The following is a 27,090-nucleotide window of genomic DNA, read 5'->3' on the forward strand; positions in this document are numbered from 1 at the left end:
CAAGCCCCTCCCGTGCTTAGAAACCTGATCTTAACTCTTAGATCCTCCTTGCTGTTGCTGTGATATTTAGATATAATTCCTGCTTTGTAAACAAAGAGGGGTTAGATCTAGTCAGATTTAAGGAAAACTGCGTGAACTAGCCTTACAAATATTTATCCCTGTAGCGGCATCTTACTCTGGGATACTCAAGGAAAAATGACAAATGACTGTCTTTTTGACGCTGTACAATATAAAGCAAATGCAATTCCAAAGCCTCCCTTAAGCCTCTGTGGCATGCTTAAATATCTTCCAGTTGCGTGGTTAAAGGCTAAAATAAGGCTTGTAGCTGGGAGTAGTGGATTTGGGAGATTTGTGAAATGCCCGTCCCCAGCTACTTCCATTGATGCAAATGGTGGAGACCAAACTGTGGTGTGTGGGGAGGGGGAACTGCAGAGTGAAAGTTGGCTGAGTAAGAGATAATGCTTGCAGTTATGTTTAATTGGAGTTCGTTTCTTGTTAATACTCCCAGAGGTTTGATATAGTGAGAACAAATGCAAACGGAGTTTGGAAAACGTTGGTGGGTACAGCTCATTGCTTACAATCCATAAGCTAAAAAAATAATTGATGGGATGAAGGTTGGGGTATTTTATTTTTTCCCCAAACTGCCAGAGATGCTTGCTACTGAGTGTTAATGCCAAGCTGCAGAACAATATGGCTGCACCTTGGAGTACTGACTTCAGTTAATTGTGCAGAGATAAACATGTATGGATGGCTCTTTTTCCATGCTCTTCGGGAAGAAGAAATTTCTTTGCTCCTTGTACCCTTCAAAAACCTGACAGCCAGTGAATCCTTAATATTTTGATCTTCAGCTCATAGGTAGTGGCTAAGCATAAAAAATTATTCAAGACACTGGAAAGTAGTAGTGTTTCTGCTATTTGTCCTCCAGAGTGGGACTGGAGAGCGAAATTCCCAGTGCTCTCCACAGGGTGTTGACCACGTGCCTCTCGGTTGTCAGGTTCTGGTTTGTTTGTAGCATTAGGACGTAATATCCTATGTATCAACAGAGGCAAGTACATGGGTTAGACTTTATAAAAAGAAATCTTAACATGTATGGTTTGCAGGGGGGTGTTTTTTGACTGTATTTTTAAGACTTTTTGGCTCTGGAGGTTACAGCTGGCATGCAGCTTGTTGGTGTTCTTGCTCTGTGTAATGTCCATATAAGAAAGCGAGGAGGCGCATCCCTGTAAACTTATTTTTCGTGTAGCACAGTCCTAAATCTGGAGACTTTAGAAAGGTCAACTAATCAATGAGAAGCCGAAGTATAGCTGTGTGTTTGACGGCGGTTTGGTGACAGTGATGGGGAAACTCTACGTGCTCCCTGAACGGTCTTGTCTGTTGACTCACTGATTTTTTTCCTTTTAGCAATTTTGACTTTGTGTTTTTCTTTCCTCTTTCCCCAGTGCCCTCACACCACACCCTGCTTGCCGCTCCACCCAGTAATGTTTTTTTAAATCATCTTGTGTTGCTTTTTAAACCTTCCTGTTTCTTCTTCTGAAAGTTGTGGACATGGAAAATGGACTCTTCCCTCTTTCTTTGCAGGAGGCTTTCATATATTTGAAAGATATCATCATGACCCTTACTTTCACTTTTGGCTGAGCTCCAGTTCATCCTGTTTTTCATTTTTTCTTCCCAGATGTCATGTTTTTCTAATTCTGTGATGTTTCTGTTGCTTTTGCTTGGATTCTTTCCAGTTGATCTTTCCTGAAACTTGCTGAAGACTGGATACAGTGTCATGCTGGAAGCTTTATCAGCCATGAGTAGAACAGAACTATTGCTTCATGATTCTCACATATGTTCCTCTGTACATTCTGATATGGTATTTGCCTCTTTCTTGACAAAGAATTTTCCAGTTTCTAAAACTTCATTTGAATTCAGTATTCCAGCAAGCTGGCAGCTTTAAGTTAGCAGCATCCCCAAGTTTAATGAGCATAATTTTCTCCTTCATTATCTAGATCATTAGTACTAGAATAGTGTGGGACCAGGGCAGACCTCTGCAGGTTGTTCAGTATGGCAAGCTGTTTTGTGAGCCTTCCCATTTTTTTCAAATCTGAGCAAACAAGCCAGTGCAGTTATCCAGTCACTTTCAAATCCACCATAAGATGACCATTTGCATTGATAACTGTGTAACAAAGTTTTCTTACTTGCCAAAAGATTCAAACTGCATTCTTACAACGTGGTTTTGCTAATGTTAAATTCAGTGTCTGCTGTTTCTATGTTCCTGAAAATATTTTATTCTGCCATAGTAGGAAGCTGAGTTGCATTGACCTGGCTTATCCATGAACTGTTGGTTTTTGTTGAGTTCAGTATTTTGTTTTCTTCTCTGTGCTCACACATGGGTTTAATGGAAATCCATTTGCAAATAAGCAGCAACTATAATTCTTCAGGTGGTTCTTTCCACTCGTTTCCCCTCCCACTTCTTTAGGCTATCACTGTTTACCATTTTCCAGTCTCTCTTAACTTACGAATCCACTGTGAACTCTTAAAAATAACTGCTAGTGGTTTGAAGCTTTAAGAAAAACTCAAAACTGTTCAACATGTTCATGACTGAATTTCACAAAACCCAGCTAATCTGAAAATGGATTCATGCAATCTTTATTCATTCAATCTCATGTTTTTTTCTTTCTGCTGCCTTGCTATCACTAATAGTAGTTTTATTGTTGGCTGGATTTTGGGTTTTTTTGTGTGGTTTTTTTTTTAAATTATTATTATTATTATTATTATTATTAGTTTTGTTTTTGTTTGTTTGTTTTGTCCTTATTACCTGTAACTTTCTTGAGGAAGTGATGAGTGGACTGACCTTTTCCCTGAAGCATTATTGTATTGCTGTGGAATTGTAGAATGAGTTTTTGATACTTTGTCTCTTGCTTCACCTTCACTTATTCTGGTATTGCAATAATTGTCTTCAGGCTATTGCTCTTTTTAGTGGAGTACAGGTGAATGGACTTAGCTTGACCTCTTTAGCTAGTGAGGGAGAACAACTAACTTGCTTGCTTTTGATCATGTATGGGCAACAGCAAAACTTAAACATCTCGAGTCTGAGTATTAACTGGAAGCCAATTAGAAACTGGAGATGAGAGAGAACAAACAGTGGCAGGAAGCTCTCTTCAGATACAAAGGCAAGTTCTTTTGTCTGGAATCATCCCATTGAAACAGTTAATGGGCAAATGCCAAAAGCTTGAATCGTCATCTTGGCTGGTTTTGTCAGATTTGGGTTTGAGAACATCATTTAGTTAGTGCCCCTGATCAGCTCAGCCATAATTCAGAAGCCATGTCAGGTTTTGTGTGTTGTGCTTCTGCTGCTACAGAAGTTTAAAACAGAAAGTACAGAAATGTACTGATGAATCCAGAATGGCTAGATAATCATATGACAAACTGGAGGCTTGGTTCTGTGTCACCACTAGATCTAGAAGCATGTTGGGTAAGGGGATGTTTACAGAGCAGAGACAGTGAACAATACTAATACTGTTCACAAAGTAAGAACCCTTCTGAAAAGGAACGTACAGTTTCAAGAACAGATGGTGTAGTGGTAATGAAGACTCACAAATTTTTGTTGGCTGGCAGCCATCTTTCAGGTTAGGATCTTGTCTCTAAAGCTCTTTCATAGAGTTTACTTCCTTTCTGCAAAGTACTTGATAAAAGGGCAGAGTTAATTCCTCATCGGAACTTGTTCTTCCTGGTCTAACAAAAATAAGCTCACCATGGAAGCACAAGGTAAGCACCAGTAAGCTCATGGAGGCAGGTAGGCTTTCTTGAGCAGTCTGTGTGGCTATTTCAGATTTTGTTCTGCTTGCTGTGCTCCAGAATTAGCGTGCTGCAGGACGGTTGTCACCCCTTTGATGGAAGGTGGGAAGACTGACTTGGAAAGATGCACAAGTCTTGCTTTGATCATCTTATTTCTTCTGCAGAAGCAGCATATTGTTTGTGAGACAGAGCTTACATAATCCTCCTTCTGTGTGTGTGTAAACATACTTAACACAGGCCTTTTGTTTCCTGACTAGTTTAAATTTATCCGTAGCGTACTTGCAGTGTGGAAGGGGACAGAGAAGAAGGATGAGTTACAGGATGCATTTCAGATTTCTCTTCTCTTCCAGTGCCCCAGAACTTGTATGGACTCATAACAAGCAAGACAGAGGTGAAATAACCCCATTCTTCTCTTCTATCCATGCTCTACCCTGCTGAGAGCAAACTGACTGTCTCTTTATAATCAGTGGTATCACAACCCTTGCTCTTCTTTGCTGGGTTGATTCTTCTGTTGCACAGTAGCTGTAGGGAGGCTTCAAATGCAGAATTAGTGTATAAGTCTGTGCCATTTTTGGCTGGCTGTTAGTGTTTAAAGTCTTTAAAGTCACCCAGTAAACACAACACAGAAGAGCAAAAGTTGGCCTGGATATGTGGCGCGTGTGTTCTTGTTTAATATCGGAATTCCTGGTATGGCCAGGGATGCATGCCAGCTTTGGCAGTACAGGGCACAGTTCAGATACTTAAGTACTATACTAAAAATAACAAGACTATTTTAGACTGGGACCCAATTAGGGACAGAATAACTTGTTGCTCTGCAATCAGTAATCTGAAGTAGCAGGCAGGCTGCAATGTGCAAGTAAACTTGTCTGTTTTGCTTGCGGAGTTGCCAGTTTTGATGCTGCTTCCTCACTGTGTTTGTTGCTTGGGTGCTCTTCCAGAGGTTAAAAAAAAATGTTAAATCCTCATCTTCAGGCAGACTTTGCATGCTTTAGTTCAGATTTTGTTATTGCAGTGTTTAATAGCATTACAGTTCCTTATCCTCCAGTGGTGGCTTGGGAAATTCCTAGAAGGCAAGGAACAGGAGGCGAGAAGCTGCACTATACCCTCCCTGTCACAGCAAGGAAGCTTCGCCCTGCTCTGTGGAAGGGCAGCAAGGGTAAATCTGGGCAGTCAAGGAGCGGAGATGTTGCTTGGAGGATGGTCACTTTTTCCCCTGGTTTGCCTACTGGGGACAGAGAAGGGAATATGGTTTCTGAAATGTACTGCTGCTTCCTATGTCAAGAAGTAAAGTGAAAATAACTTGCACATTTAAGCACCTAAACCAAAGCATTACTTTTACATTTCAGTAGTTTCTCTCTGATGGTTTTATTTTTGGTGATGCTGCTTACTGCCACCTTCTATTAGATTGCCTGGATTCCAGTGAAACGAGTTAGAGGAATCTGAATTTCTCTCTGCGCAGGGCGTGTGGGGTGGCGGGGAAGGAGCAAGCATGCTCCAGCATCCAAATCCTCTAGTCTTGCAGGGCTTTCAAGTGATTGGCTATGTTTGGTCCCTGTTCTCTGACGCTTATCAGAGTGGGAGTCGTGGATGAGGGAATGCTTTATGGAGCCTTAAGCAAATGCTGTGTTGGATAGACTTTTGCTGATGCTTGAAATGAAAGCTAAATGCACCTAAAACTTCTATTTTCGTAGATATCTTTCTAGCATGCTATTTTGAGAACATGAAAAAGCCAGAGTCGTCTTGGTGTTTTGAGACTCGTGCTATTTTGAAAGTAGCTTTTAGGTTTATTTAAAATAAGCTGATAAGAGGTGTTCAAGGCCTTGTTCAGCTGTGGTCTCTTAGGAGCTTTTAGTATGGTATTTGGCCTCTGTTGTGATTTTGGGAGGACTTAAATCAGATTTGTGTAGGAAACTTCATGTTCTTTAAGATCCTAATGGTTTATTTGCTCTTGTGCTGGCCTGAAATCAAAGGCAGAGGCTTCCTAGATGGCCATTATGAAAACAGCACCCTTTGCATTCAGTGCTGCAGTGTGTCACATCCTGGCTGTTGTAAATTCCCATGGAAATAGTGGGAGAGGCACCCTGGCGAAGTGGTTCATGTTTTATGTTATAGAGAGCCAGCATTTAGGCATGTGCTTGTCAACTCGCAAGCTACATATATTCTACCTTCTGCATACTGCAGCAGCCTGCAGGACTTGCTGTCAAAAGTAAATGTTAGATGGAGGATGCCTAGCAACTGTAGCTTTTAGGTCTGTGCCAAATTGTTAAAGGTGCAAATCTGTTTAACTGATGCAGTGTTTTCTGGAGGGTGCAGTGTGGCGGTGCTGAGGTTGTGCTTCTGGACCTCTGTCACGTGGCTGTCCCTCTAGCTCTTTCACCATCCCCATTAGGTTAATGTCTAGCACTCAGAATTCACAGCCAGGAATATTAATTAATTAAAAAAAATAATGATGTTAACTTGAATTACAGACTTGGTTCATGTGAAAGGGCTACGTTAATGAGCTTAGCTGAGGGGCAAGTAGCCCTCTGTCCTGCTGTCTCTGGTGGGGGACGTGACCTGGAGCCAGCTGCTGGGAATAGAGATGTCTTGAATGCAGAGCTTGTGGCTCAGAAACCCTGCCTTCTGCCGGTGCTGGGGGCCTGCTGGGTGACCTCAAAATCCTTTCCGGCTGTCTCCACTTCTCTGTTTGGAAATGGACTTGGTACTTTGGGAAAAAAGGGCAATAATCTGCCTAAGAGTGAGCATAGCTTTGGCTGTTCCTCTTGTAAGCGTAGCAGTAGTGGATCAGACCACAGGTTAACCAAGAACAGTGTTATGTGTCTCTGGGCCATCGGTAGCAGTTGCTTAGGGTAGAAAGCCTGAAAAGAGATTTTCTGCTGCTTTTAGGCCCTTCTGCTTCATGGTGAGCTGTGCTGCAGTTCTTTGGAGTGTCTGTCTCCATTGAGCCGTCCCTTGACGAGCTTTCTCTAGTGCTTAGCCTAAATTATTATTTTAACACATGGATAGGTCCAGTCACCCCATGGAAATGATTTTCATGTTTCCTATCCACTTCAGACCTTTTACCTACACCTTTCTTTTGAGAGGGAATGGTCATTTTCTGGGTGCTTCATGCGTGTCCTCCATAACTGTCCAGATGTCTGTCATCTTCCCCCTCAGTTTTCTCTTCTCCATGCCGAATGATCTAGGCCTGTTGGTTTCTGCTTTAGGAATTCCTTTTCTCTGTACTCTTTCTAATGCTGTGTTACCCTTTTAGTGTTGTAACAGCCCACAGTTTTCAAAAAGTGGGTGTTCCCTGGCTTTAAAGGAGTTGTCATGATTCTGCTTTGCTTGTGGCAATTCCTTAATTCTTGATACCTCACAAGGAAATACAGTATTGTTTGCAGTTTTTATTATTTGCCATCCTCTCGTTCTCCCTAAGGCGATACATCCAAACAAGACTTCAGACTCCTGACGCTTGCTTCAGCAGTACACACTGGCAGCATTATTTTTCTTCTTGCACGTTGGCTTGGGTTTGTGGAAATTAAATCAGCGTTGCCCTTTTGGTGGCCCATTTGCTCGTGATCATGAGATCATTCCACTGTGCTTTGCGTCAAGCTCCAGCTCTGACTGAACATGTCACACTGCCAGCAAACTTCCTGTCACCTCTCTGTTTGTCATGTTTCAGAGAGCTTATGGATACGTTGAAAAGAAGGACCACTGTAGTCATTCTTGAGACTCCTTGTATGGAAAAAATGCTCTGTTTTCCTACCTCTAAACCTTCAGCTGGGTGTTAAGAGGGGAGCCACTCCTGCAAATTACAGCAGGTCTGGTCCTTTTAAGAGCGTCTGGTTAGGGATGACGTCCAAATGTGTCTTTGGTTGTACAGTATCATAAACCGTGGGTAGGTTTGAGTCATAACTTCTGCAAAAGCTGTACTAGCTCTTCCTCATGCCATCTTATTTATTATTTGTGTCTGTTATCTTGTTAACTAGTTTTTCAGTAAAGAAGTCACTTCCTGATTTTTCAGTTCCCTGCATTTACCTTGAACACACTTCTGAAAACTGATCTAACTTAGCATCTTTCATGCTACATCCAAATCAATTTAGGTGTGACAGGGTATATACAGCAATTAATGGCTTGGCAGTTTAATATTTTTCTTCAGAAATCTTGGCTGAATTAGTTCTATTCTAGCAACTTACTGCAGTCTTCTAATGCTCCTCTTAAAAATATCCTATATCAGCAGTTGTTTAGTTTGTATGGTGCCTGGTGAACCTTTGTAAGTTGGCTTACTGATTTATTTATTTATTTTTAATGAACAAACATGACATCTCTTAAGGAACTAAACCAAAACCAGTCCTTGTCTTTTCTTCCTGTCAAGAAACCTTAAAGATGTTTGCAGCTGAGTTGAGACAGAGGAAAAACTTTTTCATGTATTTTGCAGTAGAACTGGTAGCAGATGCTATTCTAGTGAGGTCTTGGGTTCAGCCTTATGTCCAAGTTTGCTCTGGGCATCTGAGGGTAACCATAAACATGAAATTGATTTTCACTGTCATGACTTCTGAGGCTTTTGCCTTAGGTTATAGGGAGTGCCTGTTGCAGCATCAGTATATCCTGTGTTTCATTTCTGAACTTCAGTGTCCCTCCTCTGCGTTGCCGGTTCTCAAGTTACTGGGACACCAAGTTAACATCTTCAAGTACGCTTGGCAGAACAAAGTCGGAGGAATGTACTTCTTGGTTAGAAAACTTAGTCTCAGAGTCTGCAGCAAAAAGATGAATGCAGAATTTCCATGCCTGAGCAAGAAGTCTTGAGCAAACCTCCCACTAGCAGAGGAAAAGACCTGGGAAGCTCTCATGTATCTTTTGCGGTGTTTCTAGCACATAATGAAATGCTGCTTTCTCGTCCAGCCTGAGAACTTGTTTATGAAACCTAGTATTGCCCTGTGAAACTCAACACTGCGCTTCTTAATACTACAGCCGAAGCGATGCTCAGTGAGGTGGACAGGGTGCTTTGTGTATCAGCTGTTTCAGGCGTCGTGAAGTCTAAATACAGCACTTCCTTAGCTGGCACTTGGAAGCTTCACCCGCTCCTGGAGAGGGGAGAGAAATGTCGGTGTCACGGTGCAAACCTGTAGTTGATGCATCCTCCAAAAAAACCCCAAAACCCCCCCCCAAAACAGCTGAGTCATTTGTTCATTCTTCTTCTTCCATGCTGCCAGCTAATCCCAATACCCTTGTATTTCACAGAGGAGGGAGAAGGCAGACAATGCTGTCTTTTATTACTTATACCCTACAGGACACTATCTTCTCCACCAAATACGGGTGGCGTCTGTCTGTCTCCACTTCATGGGAAAGATTAGCAACAATGAAGGTTAACAATTAAGGTTGTGAAAACCTTTGAATAACTGCAGCATCTGCTCTTATACTAGAATAAATAAAATAAAGCTGGAGCTCTAATTGCCAACAGAGTACTTGCTCATAATCTATTTTGTAATTGCGGGCTTGTGAAATCCGTACTGTTAACCGGTCCCTCGCCGACCGCTGTGAATGACCAGTGGTCAGTGCAAGTAGTGGTTTGGCCAAGAGCCGTGTGCTGAAGCTGAGGCTGCAGGATGAGAAGTGGGAATCCTGTATAAAACTTGGGGCACTGTAGACTTTGCCATGGCAGTGGTGGTCAGGTGGCTCCTGAGGCAGCTGTGGGATGTAGTCAGCCCCTCACTTCGGGCATGGGAGTTGACCCCTGAACTTCTGAGTCTGTTTCAGTGTCAAATAAAACCAGTTTTCCTAAACTGCTGTTGACTCTTAACTCGTTTTAGTCTTGCTCTGAGACAGAACAGGGTTGTTGAGGGGTAATTTACTGTGTCTCATCTGACTGATTTTTTTTTTTTCCATAAGCTTCTTAAATTTGATGGTAAGAGAGCACCAGTGTATGTCCTGAGATAGAAGTTTCTAGAAGTAGGCATTGAGGCAGCACTGGAAATAACTGACTTACAGTGCTTACTTTTGCTAATATATCAGGAAAAATCTACAAATTAAAAAGAATGTCCTGAACTTTACTTTAGGAGTATTCATTCAGATAAAGCCATTTTGTTATAAAGGAATGTTCTCCTATGGAATAGAATATTTTGGCTGGAAGGGACCTGATTGTCTAGTCCAAGTGCCTGACCGCTTCAGGGCTGACCAAAGGTTAAAGTGTATTAAGGGCATGTCCAAATGCCTTGTCTTAAAACACTTAAACACAGACTTGGGGCATCGAACACCTGTTTAGGAAACCTGTTCCAGTGTTTGACCACCCTCTTAGTAAAGGAAATGTTTCTGAGTGTCTAGTCTGAACCTCCCCTGGCACAGCTTTGAACCATTCCCATGCATCCTCTTACTGGATACCAGGGAGAAGATTTCCAGTAAGTGGGAATCACATATTTACTTAATTTTGTCTGACTGTACAGGGCGATTTCTTAACTTTGCTGATCACTTGCTCTGCAGATGTGTTGTACCATCCTTCCAGAGAATGAAAGCTTCAGTGCCGCTCAAGCGCTTGGAGCTGGAGCCTAGTCCTTCTTGGTACATGTGGCCTCTACAGAGGGAGTGGTTTGTGTTCTGGCTTGGTGCAAAAGTGAAGTGATTCTGCTCTTTCCAGAGCTTGCTTTTGTGTTTAAAAACATATCTCTTGAGGCATTACACCTTAAAACGCTTAACTTGCTGCACAGAGGTCTGTATCAAAAGACTGTTAGGGTTCTGTCATCAAAGTCTGGTAGAAAACAACCATGCTTTTCTATCCCTCAGACCATAAGAGAAGTTCAGGTTTGTTGTTCCTTGGTTTGCTCAGTATTTCTTCTTCCCCATCTATTGGTAGCGGTTTTCTTTGCTCTAGCTGCCAAATCTTTTCTGGCCAGTGCTGCTGCTTGCTGTCACAGGACAAATTATATCTGTGGTGTTATGCTTCATTGTTCTGTGTAGTCCCACCAAGACTGACCGGAGCGCTGTGTTGGGCAGCGTGTTGTTGTACTTCATCAGGAGCAGAGTATGACAGGTGTCAGTAGTTCAGGAGACAACACTGGCAAGGTTTACAACTGGGAGCTTCTCTGGGAACCACTGCTGCCTTCCCCTGCCACGGAGAGAAGAGCACTTTTTCCCTGTGGAGTAACCTTCTCAAACCTGGCTCTTGGGAGGCATCCAGCTTCACAGAACTTATGCTTCTGTCTTATTTTGGAAGGAAGCTTTTTGGTTTTGTATAATGAAGCGTTCTTGCTTGTTTAAATAAGACCGTCCTCATGAAAATCTGCTGCTTATTTTAGGCTATTGACTTACATGAGTTATTGGAGTAGAAAAGATGCTTAGGCAAAGATGTTGCAGAAAACAAATGTGATAGGTAAATTACACTGTGGCTTGGAAACTAAGACAAATAATGCCATGAAGAGGAGTATCAGACGTTGGCAAATTCTGTGGTACTGCTGCCTTTTTGATGGAGGGGGAGGAATATTACAAGCTAGGGAATGCTGAGATCTGTAAGCATCAGAGCCTTAGGTGAAGGAGATACTTGCCCTTTTCCAATGACAGAAAGTAGCATGAAAGCCTGAGGTTTCTCTTTAAAGCAGGCAGTTGCGTGAAGCCATCTCTTCATGCAGAACTGGGTTTTAATAAAACAGTACTGCTAATTAGTGAGGCTGAAAATTGAGACTTTTCTGATGTGTCTGTCAAATTGATTGCATTAATGATGAGTGAATTCTTTAATAGATCAAAATACAAAGGAACAAAAACTTAGGAATTGTTATTTCATCAGTTAACAGTAGCAATTGGAAATTTCAAATTCCTGATATTCAGAGAGGCTTTTGCAAGACAGCTTATCTGCTGCTTTTTTTGATAAATCTTCTGTTTTATTACATTGCAGTGTGTTTTGGAAGGGGGAGAACTTTTTAGAAGAGCAAGGAATGAGCAAAATCTCTGCCTCAAACAGCAAAAGAAATTCAGGGAAGAGAAGAGCTAGATTTTTTTTTTTTTGAGGTTGGGCCTTCACAACGCTGACTTCTGACATATCAGCTGAAGTTCTCTTTTGCATTCTGTACTGCTGCTAAAGAAGCTCTTTATCTGCTTTTTGAGTTCACATGTGCATATGTAAGTGCATGTGTATAATATATGTATATGTACACACACACAGTGAAATTAGGACTGAAAAGTTGCTGGGAGAAGCTGAAGCTTTGTCATGATCGACTTCTGCAGTACAGATGCTAAAAGTCTTGGTAATACTGGGGGACTGGTCTGGCATGATCGTCAGTCTTGTCCAGAGGTGCTGAGGGTTTGAAGTTACAGTGCCGTACAGCGTGGAGGGATTGGTCTGGCTGGTTTTGTACTTCTAGATCATGGATGTCTGCATCGGAGCCTGTTTTCTAAACACTGTGTTTATTCAATGAAGAGAACCTGGTGCTCCAGTGGTGCGCGTCACTGAATTGTGTAGTGGGAGGCACCTCTTGAGACCACCTAGTCCAAACCCCAGCTTTCTCTGACCTCTTCTAGATAGCTGCCGTGGAATGAGGTGAACTGCTGTGAGGAATACCTGTTTTTCCTCAGTGACTGACATGACAGTACAGAGGTATACATTTCACCTATACCCTGCACACACAGGGTGTGTGATTTTCTTTCTTTGTATCCTGTAACAGAGTTGTGGTCAGCTCTGTGCATAGCCTGGATGTTGATTTGTTTTTGTGGGTGATGTACCGCAGGGCTGTAAAACTGTTGTGCGTGGGGACGCTTAAGTGCTGTCTTCTCCCTCCTTTCTACTGTTGCCAGTACCAGTTGGACAGCCTTGGGGGTGGGAGAATGCAGATAAGACCTGTGTGTGGGTTCCAGGCTTTTGGAGTACAGGTGTTTTGTGGGTTAAAATACATCGTACGTAGGGAAGCCACTTTGGATACATCTGGAGCCTACACCCTTTGAGAACAAATGTTCCCTTTCAGCAGCTCCCTAGTCTGAAGGTTAACTAGGAATGTTTCTCATTTAACACATATCTAGTTAACCTTCAGTACTGGTGACGTTCACTGTTTCATGCCTCTGTTAAATAGTCTTATAAGGCCTGAAACAACAGATTTCCTTTATGGCACCCTGAAAGAACAGGGAAGTAGCTCTTAATGTAGGTGGCTTGGCAAAATATTCTAGTGAAGTATTTGGCCTGCTACCCAGCCTTCGATATGTAATCTTTGGGTGCTGCCAAAATACCATTCTAATTAAGTTGACATAGTCTATGAAGCCTGGGTGGTATTACTTCAGTTTTCTTTCCTGTGCTTTCCAACGCTGTGTTTTGAAAGGGTTGATGGAAGCTGTGACACTTGCAACATCACCAGAGTCTTCATTAAGCTGGGATTTCAGTCACCTCGTGACCTTCAGGATCAAAGGAAGGAATATGCTGGTTTTTTCCTCTCTCTGCAGGTGCAAGTTAATAGCAATAAATAAATGTACACTAATGCACATGGGACATGTGATCAGTTGGCCAGACTTCAGCTTTCCATTGAACATTAACACATTAACCCTTCTACAAAATATTAACCTATCCTGTAAGTTTATTTTCTGTTTTGTTTATGCTTAGTTGGAAAAGCTATGCCCTGTTTGTCCCAGGGTGGTATATTTGCAAGTAGGTCAGCGTACTTGCTTTTGAGATGTCAGCTTTGAAACTGTTTTTCAGGGGCTGAAAAGCAAAAAGGGGTAAGAATGACTTTTAAGAGTTTAGCGTTTCCTATTTCTTTTTTTAGGATTTTTTTAAATTTTTTTTTAAAAATTCCTAGCCTGTATTCAAGAATAGAGCACCAGTAACATTCTAGTTGTGTCCTGAAAGGCAGTTAGGTTCTGCTGCAGCAGTGATTGCCTGCTGCTAACTGTAAGCCACCCGTGGATTTGGAGCTTGCATGTTGCATAATACCAGCAAATGCATCTGCGATTACAGAGTGGTCTCTTTGCTCTAAGAAGAGATTGTTCTGATTTCTTAGTAAGGCAGTGTTTAAAATGCACGAGGTATCTACAACATAAGTATCTTAAAACTGCAATTGTTGTTTTTTTTGTTTTTTTTTTTTTGCAATTGACTGTACTTTGGTGTTGCTGGTACATCGTTGCGCAGGAATGAATGATTACAGCCTCTAAACTGTGTACTCTGGGCTGGACTGGCACAATTTTTGTCCCAGTCAGTTAAGGGTGTGTGTATTGCTTTAGGTTTCTTTGGATTATCTTCTGCACTTCTTGCACATCCCTTTGCATATCCCTTTTGAATAGACAAGATTTTCTGTTTGTCTCGAGAGCAACACAGTATTTGTTGGAGTTCCCTCCTTGCCCTCTTTGCAGTTAGAAGCACTGTTTGCTGTCACAGGCTTGCTTGGTGTTGATGTAGTCTGGGGCTCACTTACATGGTTGAGTTACTTACGGCTGTAATGAGTTTCTGCTTACCAGCTATACTGTGGTAACTCCTACCTTGCTGTGCATGAGAGGTAAAATGGGTTTGCTTGTTTATTTTGACTGCGTACAACTCTTACTTACTCCTTTGTTGCGTTGCAGCCGATTTGTGGTGTCTTAATTGTTTGAACAGTTGAGTTCTTCAGAATAAACTGTATTTGGGAACATATGCTGCAAAATTCTTTGGAGGGTGAATTAACGTACTGTTGATATTGGGGAATGCATCTCTGCTCGTAGCACATAATTTTTTCAGAGGCTAAGCAGAAAAGCTTTCTTTTGAGTGTTCTAAGTATGTGAACAAGAGGTATATTGAGGATAACCTGTGCACATAAGTGTACCTCTTACAGTATCTCAAAAAGATACCACCTTAGTGAGTAGCCTGCTGTTTGAATTGTCTAAACTTGCCTTCTAGCTTCAACCACTTATATGGTATTAGACAATGTAAATAAACTAGTACTTATTCACCAACACAAATTATAGGTAACTGTAAAAGCCTTTGCCAATTGGTTTGCTTTGAAAACATGAACCTTGCTGTTTAAATAAAAGCTTTTGATAATCTTAGACACTGTGTTAACTATTGGTATTAAACCCTGTAAATCATCAAAATGAAAAACCTAATGTCCTTGGTCCACAATGATGTGGTGTTTTTGGTTTTTTTGTTGTTTTTTTTTTTTTTTTTTAATCCAAGAAAAGTATCTTAACCCACCTGAAAACTTTGAAGGGCAGGAGAGCCCTAAGGAGGATTCTGGATGGTATTGATAGATATTTGCGTATAGCATGGGTTTTAGTTTTGAGGTTAGTCTTATGGTCAGTGCTTTTGTAACCAGTACTGTGTTACAAAAACCAGCAGGTTCAGTGAGAAGCTCTACTGAACCCCCTGCAAAAATCTTAACTGAGCAGGAAACTTCCTTGTACAAAGCATCCAAGCAAAGAGAAATAGGCAGTGGATAACTGTAATGATGGGTCATTTGGATGAAACAGACTTGAAAAACTGATCAGTGGGTCATGCGATAAAAGATTACCTTTTGATCTTAGTTCCTTTTATATATATATATATGTCTGTCTTTGCCTTTTGCATCTCTCAGAAGGGGAGCAAAGGCTTCTGCATGCTCTGGAAGAATTTCTTCCACAATGATTGCAGAGAAATGAGGGAACAGAAGCTGGGAACAGAGTATAGGTGCTGTAGACTGCTAATGTATGAATTTGAGAGCCCCCCCCTCACACCTGTGTATATATGTTCAACTGTTTGCTCTCCTAGCTTTTGTTGTCAGGAGGCTGTAAAAGTCCCAGCTGTGGGGAGCATCCTGCTGTCTTGTCACCTCAGTGAAGTTGAGTGAGTCGGGTACATCTTTCCAGTAATGCTTAGGGATAGGCCTGTAGATTAAGCTGTGGTTTCAGCCGGGATCTGTAACAATCTGACTTTGTTCAACAAAAATGCATTGTTCAGAGGCTGATGAACTTGCTCTGTTTGTATAGGAGTTAAATAGAAAAATGTCTTGTGTGTAGTTTAGTCTCTGGATTGAGAGTTTAGAGCCATTGGCTTTCAATTCCCAGCCCAGTGCAGGGGGAAGGACCATTCAAACCAGTGGCAGGTTGAAAACATAAAGGCTTGTTAGTTTGTTGGGTGCAAAAACCAATGTTTTGGTAAGTATTTAATGAAAGTGAATTTTAGTTGAGTCTGTACTACAAGGGGAAAGCAAATGCCTTCTAGAAAATGCAACTTTATATTTTGTTTGGAGACTTACCCAAATATTTATCTTCTGTGAGATGCCTGGAAAGCAGTAATTCTCATGGACATGCAGCAGTAAAGGTTTGCCAGCTCCTAATGGCGGTAAACAAAGAAAATGAAAGTTCACAGGTTGCCTTGGCCAATGTAGTAGTTTGTTGCCACTGGAAGGGGTGATCCTGTTCCCTTCCCCTCTTGCTCATGCTCTCCTCCCATTCACATTGTGCCAGCTGAGCTGCTTGTCAGACCTAAGTTTACTACACTTGTTTCCTTAGCAGAAAACTAACCCATCAAACCAAAAATGAGTTAATTAACACATTAATTATGTGAGAAGGAGGGAGTGCCGTGAAGTTGCTGGGAGGAAGTAGAGAAAGAAAGCAGAGCAGAAGCTGATGAAGAGAGTGGGATGTCTGTCCTGTTCTTGGCAGTAACAAGCTATTCAATAATCTTAACTGTTGTACAACTTCACTCTAACTCTTCAGGTTGGATAATGAAAGCCTAAAATAACAGAAGGAAATAATTATTTAGACTGCTTCTCAAGATTGCAAAACCTTGGACTCTTTATGATGAGAAATATGACTAGATCGGGGGGGAAGGCAAGAGAATGATAACACAGAGGACAGAGGCAGTATTTTTTGGTTCTCTGGAAGCAATGAATATAGTGAGGAAGTGTATACATAAAATTAGAGACCATGAGTCATGGCATTTTCAGCTGAAGTTGTTCTTGGACTGCCTTACTATGTGTCTCTTATCGCAGTCATGTGTCTGTGGACCTGCCCTGCTTCTGCATGTGGCTTGCTGATGGGATTGTCTACTATATACTACGTAGTTTCTGTCTAATTAACCTTTTATTTAGACTTGGGTACAGTTGGTTTAGTTGTCAAAGTTCCTGCTTCAGTTACAGATTTAGCTATTATAAGGCAGAAGAGAATTTTCAGTTATCAAGGGAGATAGTGAAACTGCAGAGTTTCATAAATATTTCCAAAGTTCATTGTAGGTTTGTGTCTTAAGGTGGAATGCTTCCTCAGGGACAAGGGGAAAAAATCATTACTTAAGTGGGGCAGGTGCAAAATAACTATTTTTCTCCCAGAACTTTATCCTTATTGTCAGTGAAGCTGCCCTGTCGGGAGGTGAACGTGTATTCACAGGCTATGAGTCTTGATTGAAGGGCCTTTTCAGAATTTTAGGCAGCTTCAGGAAACCAAAAAATGCTGAACTGCATATATTTTATTTAATTTTATTTGGCAAGAATTGAAGTGGGATGGCATCAGCTCTTCTGTGCTTCTTCCGAAGTATGTATCTGTTTTGGCTTTCAAAAGCCTGAATTACTGTTGCCAAGATTCTTCACTTTTTGGCAAAATTACAATGGCAAATGGCTTCCTTTACAAGGTGTAATATTTAGACTAACAGCTTTGCAATTAAGAATGGCAAAGAGAATTATATTCTCTTTTTTTATAAGACCAGATTTTTTAGTATGGAATCGTGGGAGTGTTTGGACGTAACTGAAGTGCTTTTGATTGATGATTTATATTTTGAAAGTGCTTTTCATTTTAGTGCGCAACACTCACTTGAAATTCTAACTAGAACAATGCTTTGTTTTCAAAGATGTTTGAAGTATTACTCTAGTTAGGCAGTTGCTCTATATCAGAGACTTGCAAATGCCTTTTGGGTACATATGTGTATCAAAATGTGAGCGCACATACCAGCTTGTGCAAGGGATGTGGGAAGAACTTGGGAAATCTGCAAGTATTCTTAAATATTACCTGCTGCTAATCTCATTAGGCCATCAGGATGTCAACGATCATGTCATTGAACCTCCTGCAGTTGAAGAGTGATGGCATTCTAGAGTGTTTGGGAAGGTGTTTTAGAGGCAAAAGAACTTGTTTGAAGGGAAGTTGCCCAAGTACTAGTTTTCAGCATGGCAAAACTGGAGACTTTGGATGTGGGGAGGGGCATTCAGAGCTGGAGAGGCAAGCATGTGTTTGAAATGAGTAAAATAGGGAAATGGACAATAGGAGGTTTGTGATGATGAATCCAGTCCTCATCAGTGCCTAACAGAGGAATGAATGCTGTGTTTTCTCTTGTGCAGGAAGCTGCCAGTATTGGTTTGAAGTCAGAGTCTTTTGGTTGTATTCATTTGGCAGCCTACACTAACGAACCTTTTGAGTCCTGCTGACCAAATTATCACCTTGTATCACCAAGGGCATCCTCAGCCTTGTAAACTGGCATGGTGTCTACCTGAAATGACCACCAAAAGAGGGGAGATTGCTTTAGAATTCCTTCTATGTAATGATTGCTAAAGCTGTGGTGGAGTCTGGTGGCAAACGTGTGTGCTGCAAAGGGTGCTTTAGAATCTAGTCTCCTTGGTCCAGCTAGCTAGGTGATCTGGTGGCACTTTCTTTCCAGCCCATGCAGCCAGGATTCCTTCTTGTGAGAAGTTGTGTGGGTCTTGTCCTTGCATGGCAAAGCACATCTGAGTCATGCAGTTTAAACACAGGTGGGGACAGTTAGCTGTCAGGTCTTTCAACTGCAGAAAATTCACTTGACATGCCTTCTGCTATTTGTATCCAAATCCTATTTCCATTGTAACTATGGCAATAGGAGTAGACTAGTAAGACGGTATATAAGTGTATGTGTCCTTATGACCTGTGTTGGTGTAGAGGATTACTAGATGCATCCATTTAACTACTTTATCTTGAAACCATGCTTTAGTGAGATAGATATATAGGTCTGCAGAAGAAAACAGAACACTTTCTCTACTAATTCATAGCATCTAGGAGCCTGGAGCCAGGTAGGTGGAAAGCTGGGATCTTGCAACTTGCTCTTTGTGTGGACCGACAAGACAGGGTCTTTTTTTTTTCCCTGGCTCTTCAAGATGTTAAATTGTAAGTCCAGCGGAGTTGACCCAGACAGTCTTCTGAAGGTGACTTGCAGAATAATATTGTATGAACTCAGCTGTTTCAAGACTTTGTTCTGATTTTTTTATAGAAATCTAGGTTTGGTCTGCTAAGCCTCATGCTGTAGTGTGGGGAGAAATGAAGTGGTGACGCTGAATGCCTGAGAGTAAAAGATACATAAAAGTAAGGGAAAGATTTTTAACCTGTATGTTAAATCTGAGGTCTTGGAGAAAGATCCTCAGGTAGATGAAAATGTAAGACTGTATTGGAGCTTTTTTCCCCTCCCCCTTCCACAGTAGTTCAGTTACAGAAAGCAGAACATTACAGAAGTAAAATAGTGAAACACCCAGGACTTGAAAGATAATAGTATTCAACAAATCTAAGTTACCTTTCATAAAAGAGCATAACTCCCAGTTTTCAAGAGCTCTGGAGCTCGTCTTGCAACTCTGCCAGGTTAAAATATTTTATTTTTTTTTCTCCTCCTCCTGTTCCTAACTAATCTGCAAGCGATAGCGTTTGAAAAATTATTTTTCTCTTGAATTTAAAGACTTTGACAGATGGCACATGTAGAACCTGGAAAACTTCCTGAATTGGCAGAGTGACCATACCCCTGCCATCTTCCTACTGCAGTATCTGTAGGTGCGTAGGCTGTGTGTGCTTCCAGAGTGCTGGGTGAGATACCATTTCCTCTGCTGCGAATATGCAGAGAGCAAGTGATAAATCGAAAAGCATACCTGGTGACAGGCTTAATTTGCAGTTAATAGATAACGTAATCTACTGGTTAGGTAGGTAATTTGATTGTGACTAAAACAACTCATTCAGAGCAGCAGTAATCTCCAGGGTGCGTACCCGCAACGTGTTCCATGTGGGAATGAATATCAATCTTCGTTAAACCAGCTCACATCATCTAAACACTTTTGAGGCCTAGCTGTCGAAGCTATGCCTCACAATGGACTGTTCTTTAGGCTAGAGAATATCATATCAAAAACTAGTCTTAAGACCCTTGAAACTTGGTTTATTGTGACTGTCTTCCAGCGACTCTATCCAAGGAAGACCTTTTAAGCCAATAAAAGCACATGAAGTCACTTGGTTTTGAATATGCACAGGCTGCCTGGCTCGATGCTGCACAGCAGTTGTTCTCACCACAATGTCCTGAGTTTTGTTAACAGTGACTGACTACCTAGCTTGTTTTCTAGTTACTGTCCTTTGGAGTTTCCCTCCCCTGTCTCAAGGTGTTTTAGGAAAAGGGCGGTACTTGGCACTTACACAGCACAAATTGGGAAGAGGTATTTGCATGGAAGGAACATGTAAGGCTGTGTGCAGTTATGGTCTCTGAAGGGAAGTGACATGCTAAAGATCATGTTTAAAAGAAAAAGTTGATTATTTACTTTTTAAATCCTAATTTTTATCTGCTGAACACGTAGTTCTGTCCCTATAAAATTTATTACTCGATGTGCTACAACGAGGCCTTAGATCTTAAAGGTGAGCAAAGGCCTTTTGTATTCCTGGGTTAGGACTACTTTGATAAACTACTTTTAGACAGACAAAAGAGATGCGATCTTAAATCAGTGTTAATGTGTGACTGACCAGGAATGATATCATCTAGAGATTATTGCTTTCCTCTGTTTCTGCGGTGTTAACAGATGAATACTCAAGAATGTAGCAGTGAAGCAAATGGGTCTTGATAAATTATGCAGTCTTGACTCCAACTGTTGTTTGAGGTAATTTACGATCTTCCACTGGTGTAATGGGGCTGTACATAAACTGCAGCACGCCCTAGAGTAGACAAATTGGTCTGGTATTGTTTAGGGACATATTTAATCTATCTTACTATAAGTGAATCGGTGCTTTTTGCTGAAATGTAGAGAGAAAGACCAGTATTTTGATATTCAGTCCTAAATAACCTGCGGTTAAATTCACAGCGGTTGTACCTTTTCCTGTTCTCTAAAATACTAAAGCGGTAATAAGCATAAAACTGTTGCAATCTAAGGCTCTTTTCCCTTTACCTAAACTTTCTTTAATCTTGGTGGGTTTACGTGCTGCTAATACGGTTCTCTTTGTTCCTGATGCATTGTACCAACTTCAGAACTTCTATACTGTACTCCCTAAAGAGAGAAGCCCCCCCTCCCCCCCCTCAGCCAAGATAAAAGAGGTTTCCATAAATCTGTGCTTAATTCTCCTAGGACAAACTGGGTGGATGGTGCAGACCTTGCCCTGCAAATGAAATCTTGAAATCTTCAGATCTGTCTTAAAATCTGACTGCAGATTTTTAGGTGTGAAGTGGGAGTTAGATGGCTGTAGACCACTGTATATATGTTTAAAGACTAACAGTACAAGTTGGGTATCATGCCCACAGTCTCAGATGTTTGAAGTGGTCTTCCCCCACCCCCCATGTGAATGTTGTAAGATTTTGGTTTTAAACTTAAGTAAATGCTGTGGAAAAAAAAGTATCTAGAATAAACAACTTGATTTATGCGTATTGGGTTAACTAGATTTTCAAATTTGCTATTGCCAAAACCAGTTTCCTCCCAAAATAATTGGCTATATGAATTGATCCCAGAAAGATGCTACCTCAGGAAAACTGCAGGAGCCCAGTTAACTCCTTCCTGGAAAGAAGCTCCCAGGAGTTCGCATGCCTTTCTGATAGAGGAGGAGGCTATCTACAGTACCTCAGCCAAACTTATCCTGGAACTAGATAAAATAAAGCTTCCTCAATGAGTGCACGTTTATGCAGACCATAGGCTGCAGCTCCTCTGGGAGCAGTTTTTCCAAGATGTCTTTCACCCTTGTCCATGACTTAACTGTTCCATAAATCTTGCGGGAGCTTTGATTTGGTGACAGTTCATGCCTACTAGAGAGCAGTGGGTAGCCTGTTTAAAACTCTGGCTTTTGTTTAGAATACATAATTGATAATTAACATTGAACAAGACGGGAGCTCGCTTGTGGTAGGAGTAAAAGTTCTGGCTCTGCTTTGCAGTCTGCTCTGTACTCAGTCACCTTTTTTTTTTTTTTTTTAATTTGCTTGGAGGGGGCATCATTTGTCTTATTTAGTTGGTGATATCCCTGTAGTATGCCATTGGTTGGGAGAAATGCTGGTCCCAGGAAATAGTGCTTCATATTTATATGTATATATGTGTGTGTGTGTTTTTGTTTAGGTTTGATTCTTTTGTTAGGAAGCAGCATTTAAAATCACTTTCTTGACGTTGGCTGAATGCTGCCTTTTGTAATTTTTAGTTCTTTAGTTATACGCAGCTCTAAATACGCTTGCAGTAGATTTCTTTTCATGCTCTGCCTGATCACAGAAGCGATGCTTAAAAGAAACACCACTTGCTTTGCAAAGTTGCTGCTAATAATCACTCGGAAGAGGAGATGCAAGACGTGTAAATGCAGATTTGCATGGGGTGCCCTATTTGATACATTGGGTGAAAATAAAGCCACGAGAGAAAAGACAGGCGTGAAAGGGTAAAGGGAAAAAGTTGCTGTGTAACTAGCATTGAAAGCTAATGCTGCATAATGATCTCTATGATATTGTGCATCTTTTCGAACCCAAATGATTCTCTGACAAATGGCTGTCAACTTAATTAACTCCCAGATTTCAGTGTTTGCTTTCCTCAGTTGAAAACATAGCCTCAGTTGGTGAGAGCCAATCTTCAAATGGTAAGAGTCCAGGTGTGAAGAGATGCTTTCTTTTTTACCTGGACTGTGGAAATAAAGAAGGGGCCATCCAGCCTGAGAGTTGGGGTTTTGAATGAAATATCAGGTTGAATGTGTTTTCTAGGCTACAGACAGCAAATGTGCAGATTTGCTACTCGAAACTGATACAAATCCTTGTCACCTCCTCTTGTTCTTCTCTGTCTTCCCCCTCCAACTGTTTTCAATAATAAATTGATGAAATGTCTTCAGTATGGTTTCTGACAGTTTGTTTGTACTCCACAGGTCCTGTGAAGCAGTAGATGTAATTTGAAGAAAATTTGAAGGAACAAATGGCTTTAGCTGGCTGCCCAGACTCCTTTTTACATCTTCCTTATCGGATAGTAAGTTACGAAACTGCATGTTCCTGTCAGCTTGTAGCATCATATTGCTGTGTGCCCATGATTGACTGTGCATTCAAACTTTTCATCAAACTGCTAATAGCTGTCTGGCAATTCTCTGGGTTTTGCTAATGTTTGAGAACAGAGCCTCGGCTACCATCCTGTATTCAAGACCTGCCGCTGAAAAAATTGGGTCACTATTATATACTGATTAAGACTTGATATCTGTCCTCAAAATAGCCAGTTCATATTTGGGAGAATGCACCTTCCCTTAAAAAAAAAAAAAAGGGGGGGGGGGGGGCAGGGCGCAAGCTGTGATGCCATTGAAATGTCTTGCACCAAAAATTATCAATGTTTGCTGAATGCTATATTTATAGGAACAAAGGCAGATTTCTTATACTTGGTTAGATCCTGTGTTTGTCAAGTTGTTAGGCTGTAGCTAAGCAGCCAATATGGCATATTACAAAGAATATATTAAAAAAAACCCAACCCTTAGCTCAATTCAAAGGTGCTAGGCAAAAATGCACTTAGAATTTCTTTTTTTTTTTTTTTTTCCCCACAGAGCTGTGGTAGGCATAATATATGCTTTTTATTTTTTTATGGAACTGCAAATTTGTTGTTTCAGGGATGGCCTGTTTTTTGCTGTTTTTTCTCTTGTTTGTAGTATGCTTACCACTCTCGGGATTCAGCTATGATTTTGGGCCCTGCCCACACAAATAATTAAACAGAGTATCATGTGACATTGAAATCTTTTTCTCTTTTTCCCAAGAGAAACATTACTGGTAGTGATTACTACAGTCATGCTACTTATCTGAAAGACAAGCAGAAGACCAAACAAAACCAACAACAAGATCCCCAGCAAACGTTTATAGGATTTATACATCTGTTTTATAACATGACAACTTAGGATTTTTTCACCAACAGGAAACTTCAAATGAGTTAAAAGACTAATGTTAGTATATGCTGGGCTGTCAGTTGAATGTACCTGAATGCTTTTCCTGATAACAGGAAAAACATAACAGTTCCTTTATAACTGCTTTTGCAGCTATAAAAATAGAATGGACTTTGAGAAACCGGGTGTCCTGAAAATCTGTTACTATACTTGGATCTATGATTTTAAAAGAATATGTGAATAGATGTGCCTGGACTTCGTAATTTTGATGCACTGTGAAATTATGCTTCCAATTTATTTAGAGCATCATCTGAGTCATGATGCAAAGCTGGGGGAGTGGAAAGCTATGTAAAAGAAACTTGAGATTGTAGGCAGTCATTTTTGAGCTGCAATTTCTTCACTGGATGTCAAACTTTCTCATGAAAATAGTGTCTTTAGTGGTTCATAGGCAGTAAGAACGTGAATTTTCTGTGGTACTTCCCCTTGCTCTTCCAAAACCTGTAGTCAACAGACTAGAAGTGTTAAAGCAACATGGGTGACTTAACAGGGAGTCACTTTCCCACCATCTTGGTTATTTTTCGTTGTAGCTTACTGTGTGTTAACTATCCTGAGTGCTTGTAACTGGTTTAAAGACTAGCTTTGGAAGCCCATTCACAACTACTGTGCCTTCTGTCAGAAGTGAAGTTCACATTAAAAAAAACCCTGAACATCTGTTTTTCCACCCCTACTAAATCTGACTTAGAAGCTTTCATCAGCTTGTCTTTCAAATTTGGCTACAGTGCCAGTATTGTGTTGGTAAAGGGCTGAAAGAAGGTTAAACTAAATATGCTCTAGATTAGAGTGTGAAGACGTATTCTATTTTTTCAGTACACTTTCTGACACTAATATGAATGGAAGGCTATAGAGAACATTCCTCCAGAGTCCCCAGGGTTGGGACCTTAATGCTGTAACTTCAGTGTTTAGAATAAATTGATGTGTTGGAGACTGGGATTATGTTCAAAGCAGACAGCAAAAGTGGATAAGTGAATACACGCTACAGAATATCCTTTAGGGTGCCTTGCTGCCAACCACTCTACCTTTCCTTTTTGTGTTTTTGGGGAGACAGGCAAGTATAGATCTCTGACTTTCTTACTGGGCTCTTTGTTTGGCACATTTGCTGCTTTCAGAAGGTTTTGGGTCTTGTTTAAGAGCTTTTTTTTTTTTGGTGCCCCCCCCCCCCCCTTTTTTTTTTTTTTAACTTTCTCTGAAGTTAGCACATAAGCCAGTTACACTGAGTGTATTCTCCCAGAAACAATCTCTAGCTTTGTGGAAAAAAATTGATACTACCTTTTAGTGGCTTTCAGGAGCCCTTTCCAATTTCTCAAACTCTTCAATAAAAATCCGGCAGTGAGAATTGGCAGTGTTTGTCTTCTGTTCCTGGAAATTCAGAACATAGTCCCAGAATTTCTCAGAAAAAATGGGATGATTTACTGTGTTTCCGTTCTTTTGCAATCTGTAGTCACAACAATATTTATGCGCAGTGATTTGAACTCTTGGGGAAGTTTTAGTTCTTTAACCCTTTGATGCATGAATTGTGAAAGTCTCACTGACATAAGTAATGGGTTTTTTTCTCAGTTTCTGAATATAAAATTCTGGGCATGCGGGAGTGTTCTCTTCATCTTCTATTTTCTGCCTTCCATTTATTTTCTTATAACCAAGATACAGACATGACTTTAATAATTAATAGAGTTTGTTTTCAGAGAGCTGAATTCTTACTAGTGAAAGGACATGTTCACATCATACTCATCTAACTTGGCATAAAATGCACTAAAAGCACTTGGTCACGAAACAGGGAGAAAATAGAAATTGTTTTCTTCTGTGTGTACAGAGCTGTGGATTTCAGGATTGCAACAATCCTCTTGATGAGATGAGAGCAGAATACTGCACATCATACTTCAGAAGCATTGTGCACTTCAGGAGTAGGGAAGTAAATACCTAAGAATTAATGAGTTAGAGGCTAGCTACTATAATAAAAGCTTCCTTTAATGATGTCAGATTTGTGGATCTGAAGATGATGTACTGCTGTTACTACAAGGGTCCCATGGTTTTTTGCCTTCAGCTGGAAGAACAGCTAGGCACAGATTCTCCAGGTTTTCGTATGGCATCCTTGTTTTCCGTAAAATGATACAGTAAATTAGAAGACACCTTTGGAGGTAGCCTGATCCAAGTCCGTGGTATACTGAGGTTATGTTTGTTTTCCTAAGGTGCTTCATCTTGGTGAATGTAGGTTTTTGGGAGACTTACTTTTTATACTTTCAAGGGTTGTTTGCTTTGATTGGGTGGTTAGGGAGAGTTTCTGTTTTGGCAGGGAAAAAAAAATGCTTATATCTCTTAATGCAGAGTTGCCTTGGAGTATACTGTAGTCCTCATCCCTGTGACATCTGGATGCCTGCCATGTGACTTTGTTCAATTCCCAAGTGGCAGAGATAAGTCTGTTATATTCAGTGTTAATATAGGTATACATGCTGCTGTCCATGTTTGGGTGAATAAAATGTCTTTTGCCCTAAAAAAACACAGCATGAAAAAAACAAATTGCAGAATTTCTGTCCAAGTAGACTGAAAACCTATGTGGGAAGGGCCTATGTTTCAGCCCTCATTTTCTGCCTGACACTGTTTGAAAACCTTCATTCACTTAGCTATTGACAGTTCTTTGTCAAGGCTATAGAGATCTTGACCCTGGCTGGGATGCCAGATGCTCACTGAAGCCACTATTGCTCACCTCCTCAGCTGGACAGGGGAGGGAAAATATAAGGAAAGGCTCCTGGGTTGAGATAAGGACAGGGAGATTACCAATTGCCATCATGGGCAAAACAGACATGACTTGGGGAAATTAGTTTATGACTGATCAAATCAAAGTAGGGTAATGAGAAATAAAAATAAATCTTAAGAGACCTTCCCCCCACCCCTCCCTTCTTCCCAGGCTCAACTTCACTCCTGATTTCTCCACCTCCTTACCCCAGCAGCGCAGGGGGACAGGGAATGGAGCTGTGGTCAGTCCATCACACGCTGTCTCTGCCGCTCCATCCTCCTCAGGGGGAGGGTCCTCACACTCTTCCCCTGCTCCAGCGTGGGGTCCCTCCCATGGGAGGCAGTCCCCAATGAACTTCTCAGTGTGAGTCCTTCCCACGGGCTGCAGTTCTTCACAAGCTGCTCCAGCATGGGTCCCCTGCAGGGTCACAAGTCCTAACAGGAAACCTGCTCCAGCATGGGCTCCTCAGTCCACAGGTCCTGCCAGGAGCCTGCTCCAGTGTAGGCTTCCCAGGGGGTCACAGTGTCCTTCAGACATTCACCTGCTCCAGTGTGGAGCCTTCCATGGGC

General features: G+C 41.2%; 1 protein-coding gene and 1 long non-coding RNA gene across 5 annotated transcripts in view; one reads left to right on the plus strand and one right to left on the minus strand.

Annotated features, from left to right (window-relative positions):
- The window catches only part of GRB10 (growth factor receptor bound protein 10), a 147,660-nt gene that overhangs the window by 16,366 nt on the left and 104,204 nt on the right, over positions 1–27,090 (plus strand). For 3 of the 4 annotated variants that reach the window (XM_055705757.1, XM_055705755.1, XM_055705756.1), the window contains exon 2: positions 22,747–22,844. In XM_055705757.1, the coding sequence (XP_055561732.1) occupies positions 22,794–22,844 (51 nt within the window). In that variant the 5' untranslated portion in view covers positions 22,747–22,793. Of the gene's footprint in view, positions 1–13,350; positions 13,450–22,746; positions 22,845–27,090 lie in introns of those variants that run through there. The other variant, XM_014276153.3, reaches the window with a different exon arrangement.
- Positions 11,742–27,073, minus strand: LOC114014537 (uncharacterized). The gene is made up of 3 exons (XR_003558070.2): positions 25,060–27,073; positions 15,933–16,009; positions 11,742–13,170 (listed from the first exon to the last, which is right to left on the minus strand). It is a non-coding gene; the product is annotated as an uncharacterized LOC114014537 (long non-coding RNA).

Source organism: Falco cherrug, chromosome 3 (assembly GCF_023634085.1).
Source record: "Falco cherrug isolate bFalChe1 chromosome 3, bFalChe1.pri, whole genome shotgun sequence".
Taxonomy (NCBI): Eukaryota; Metazoa; Chordata; class Aves; order Falconiformes; family Falconidae; genus Falco; species Falco cherrug.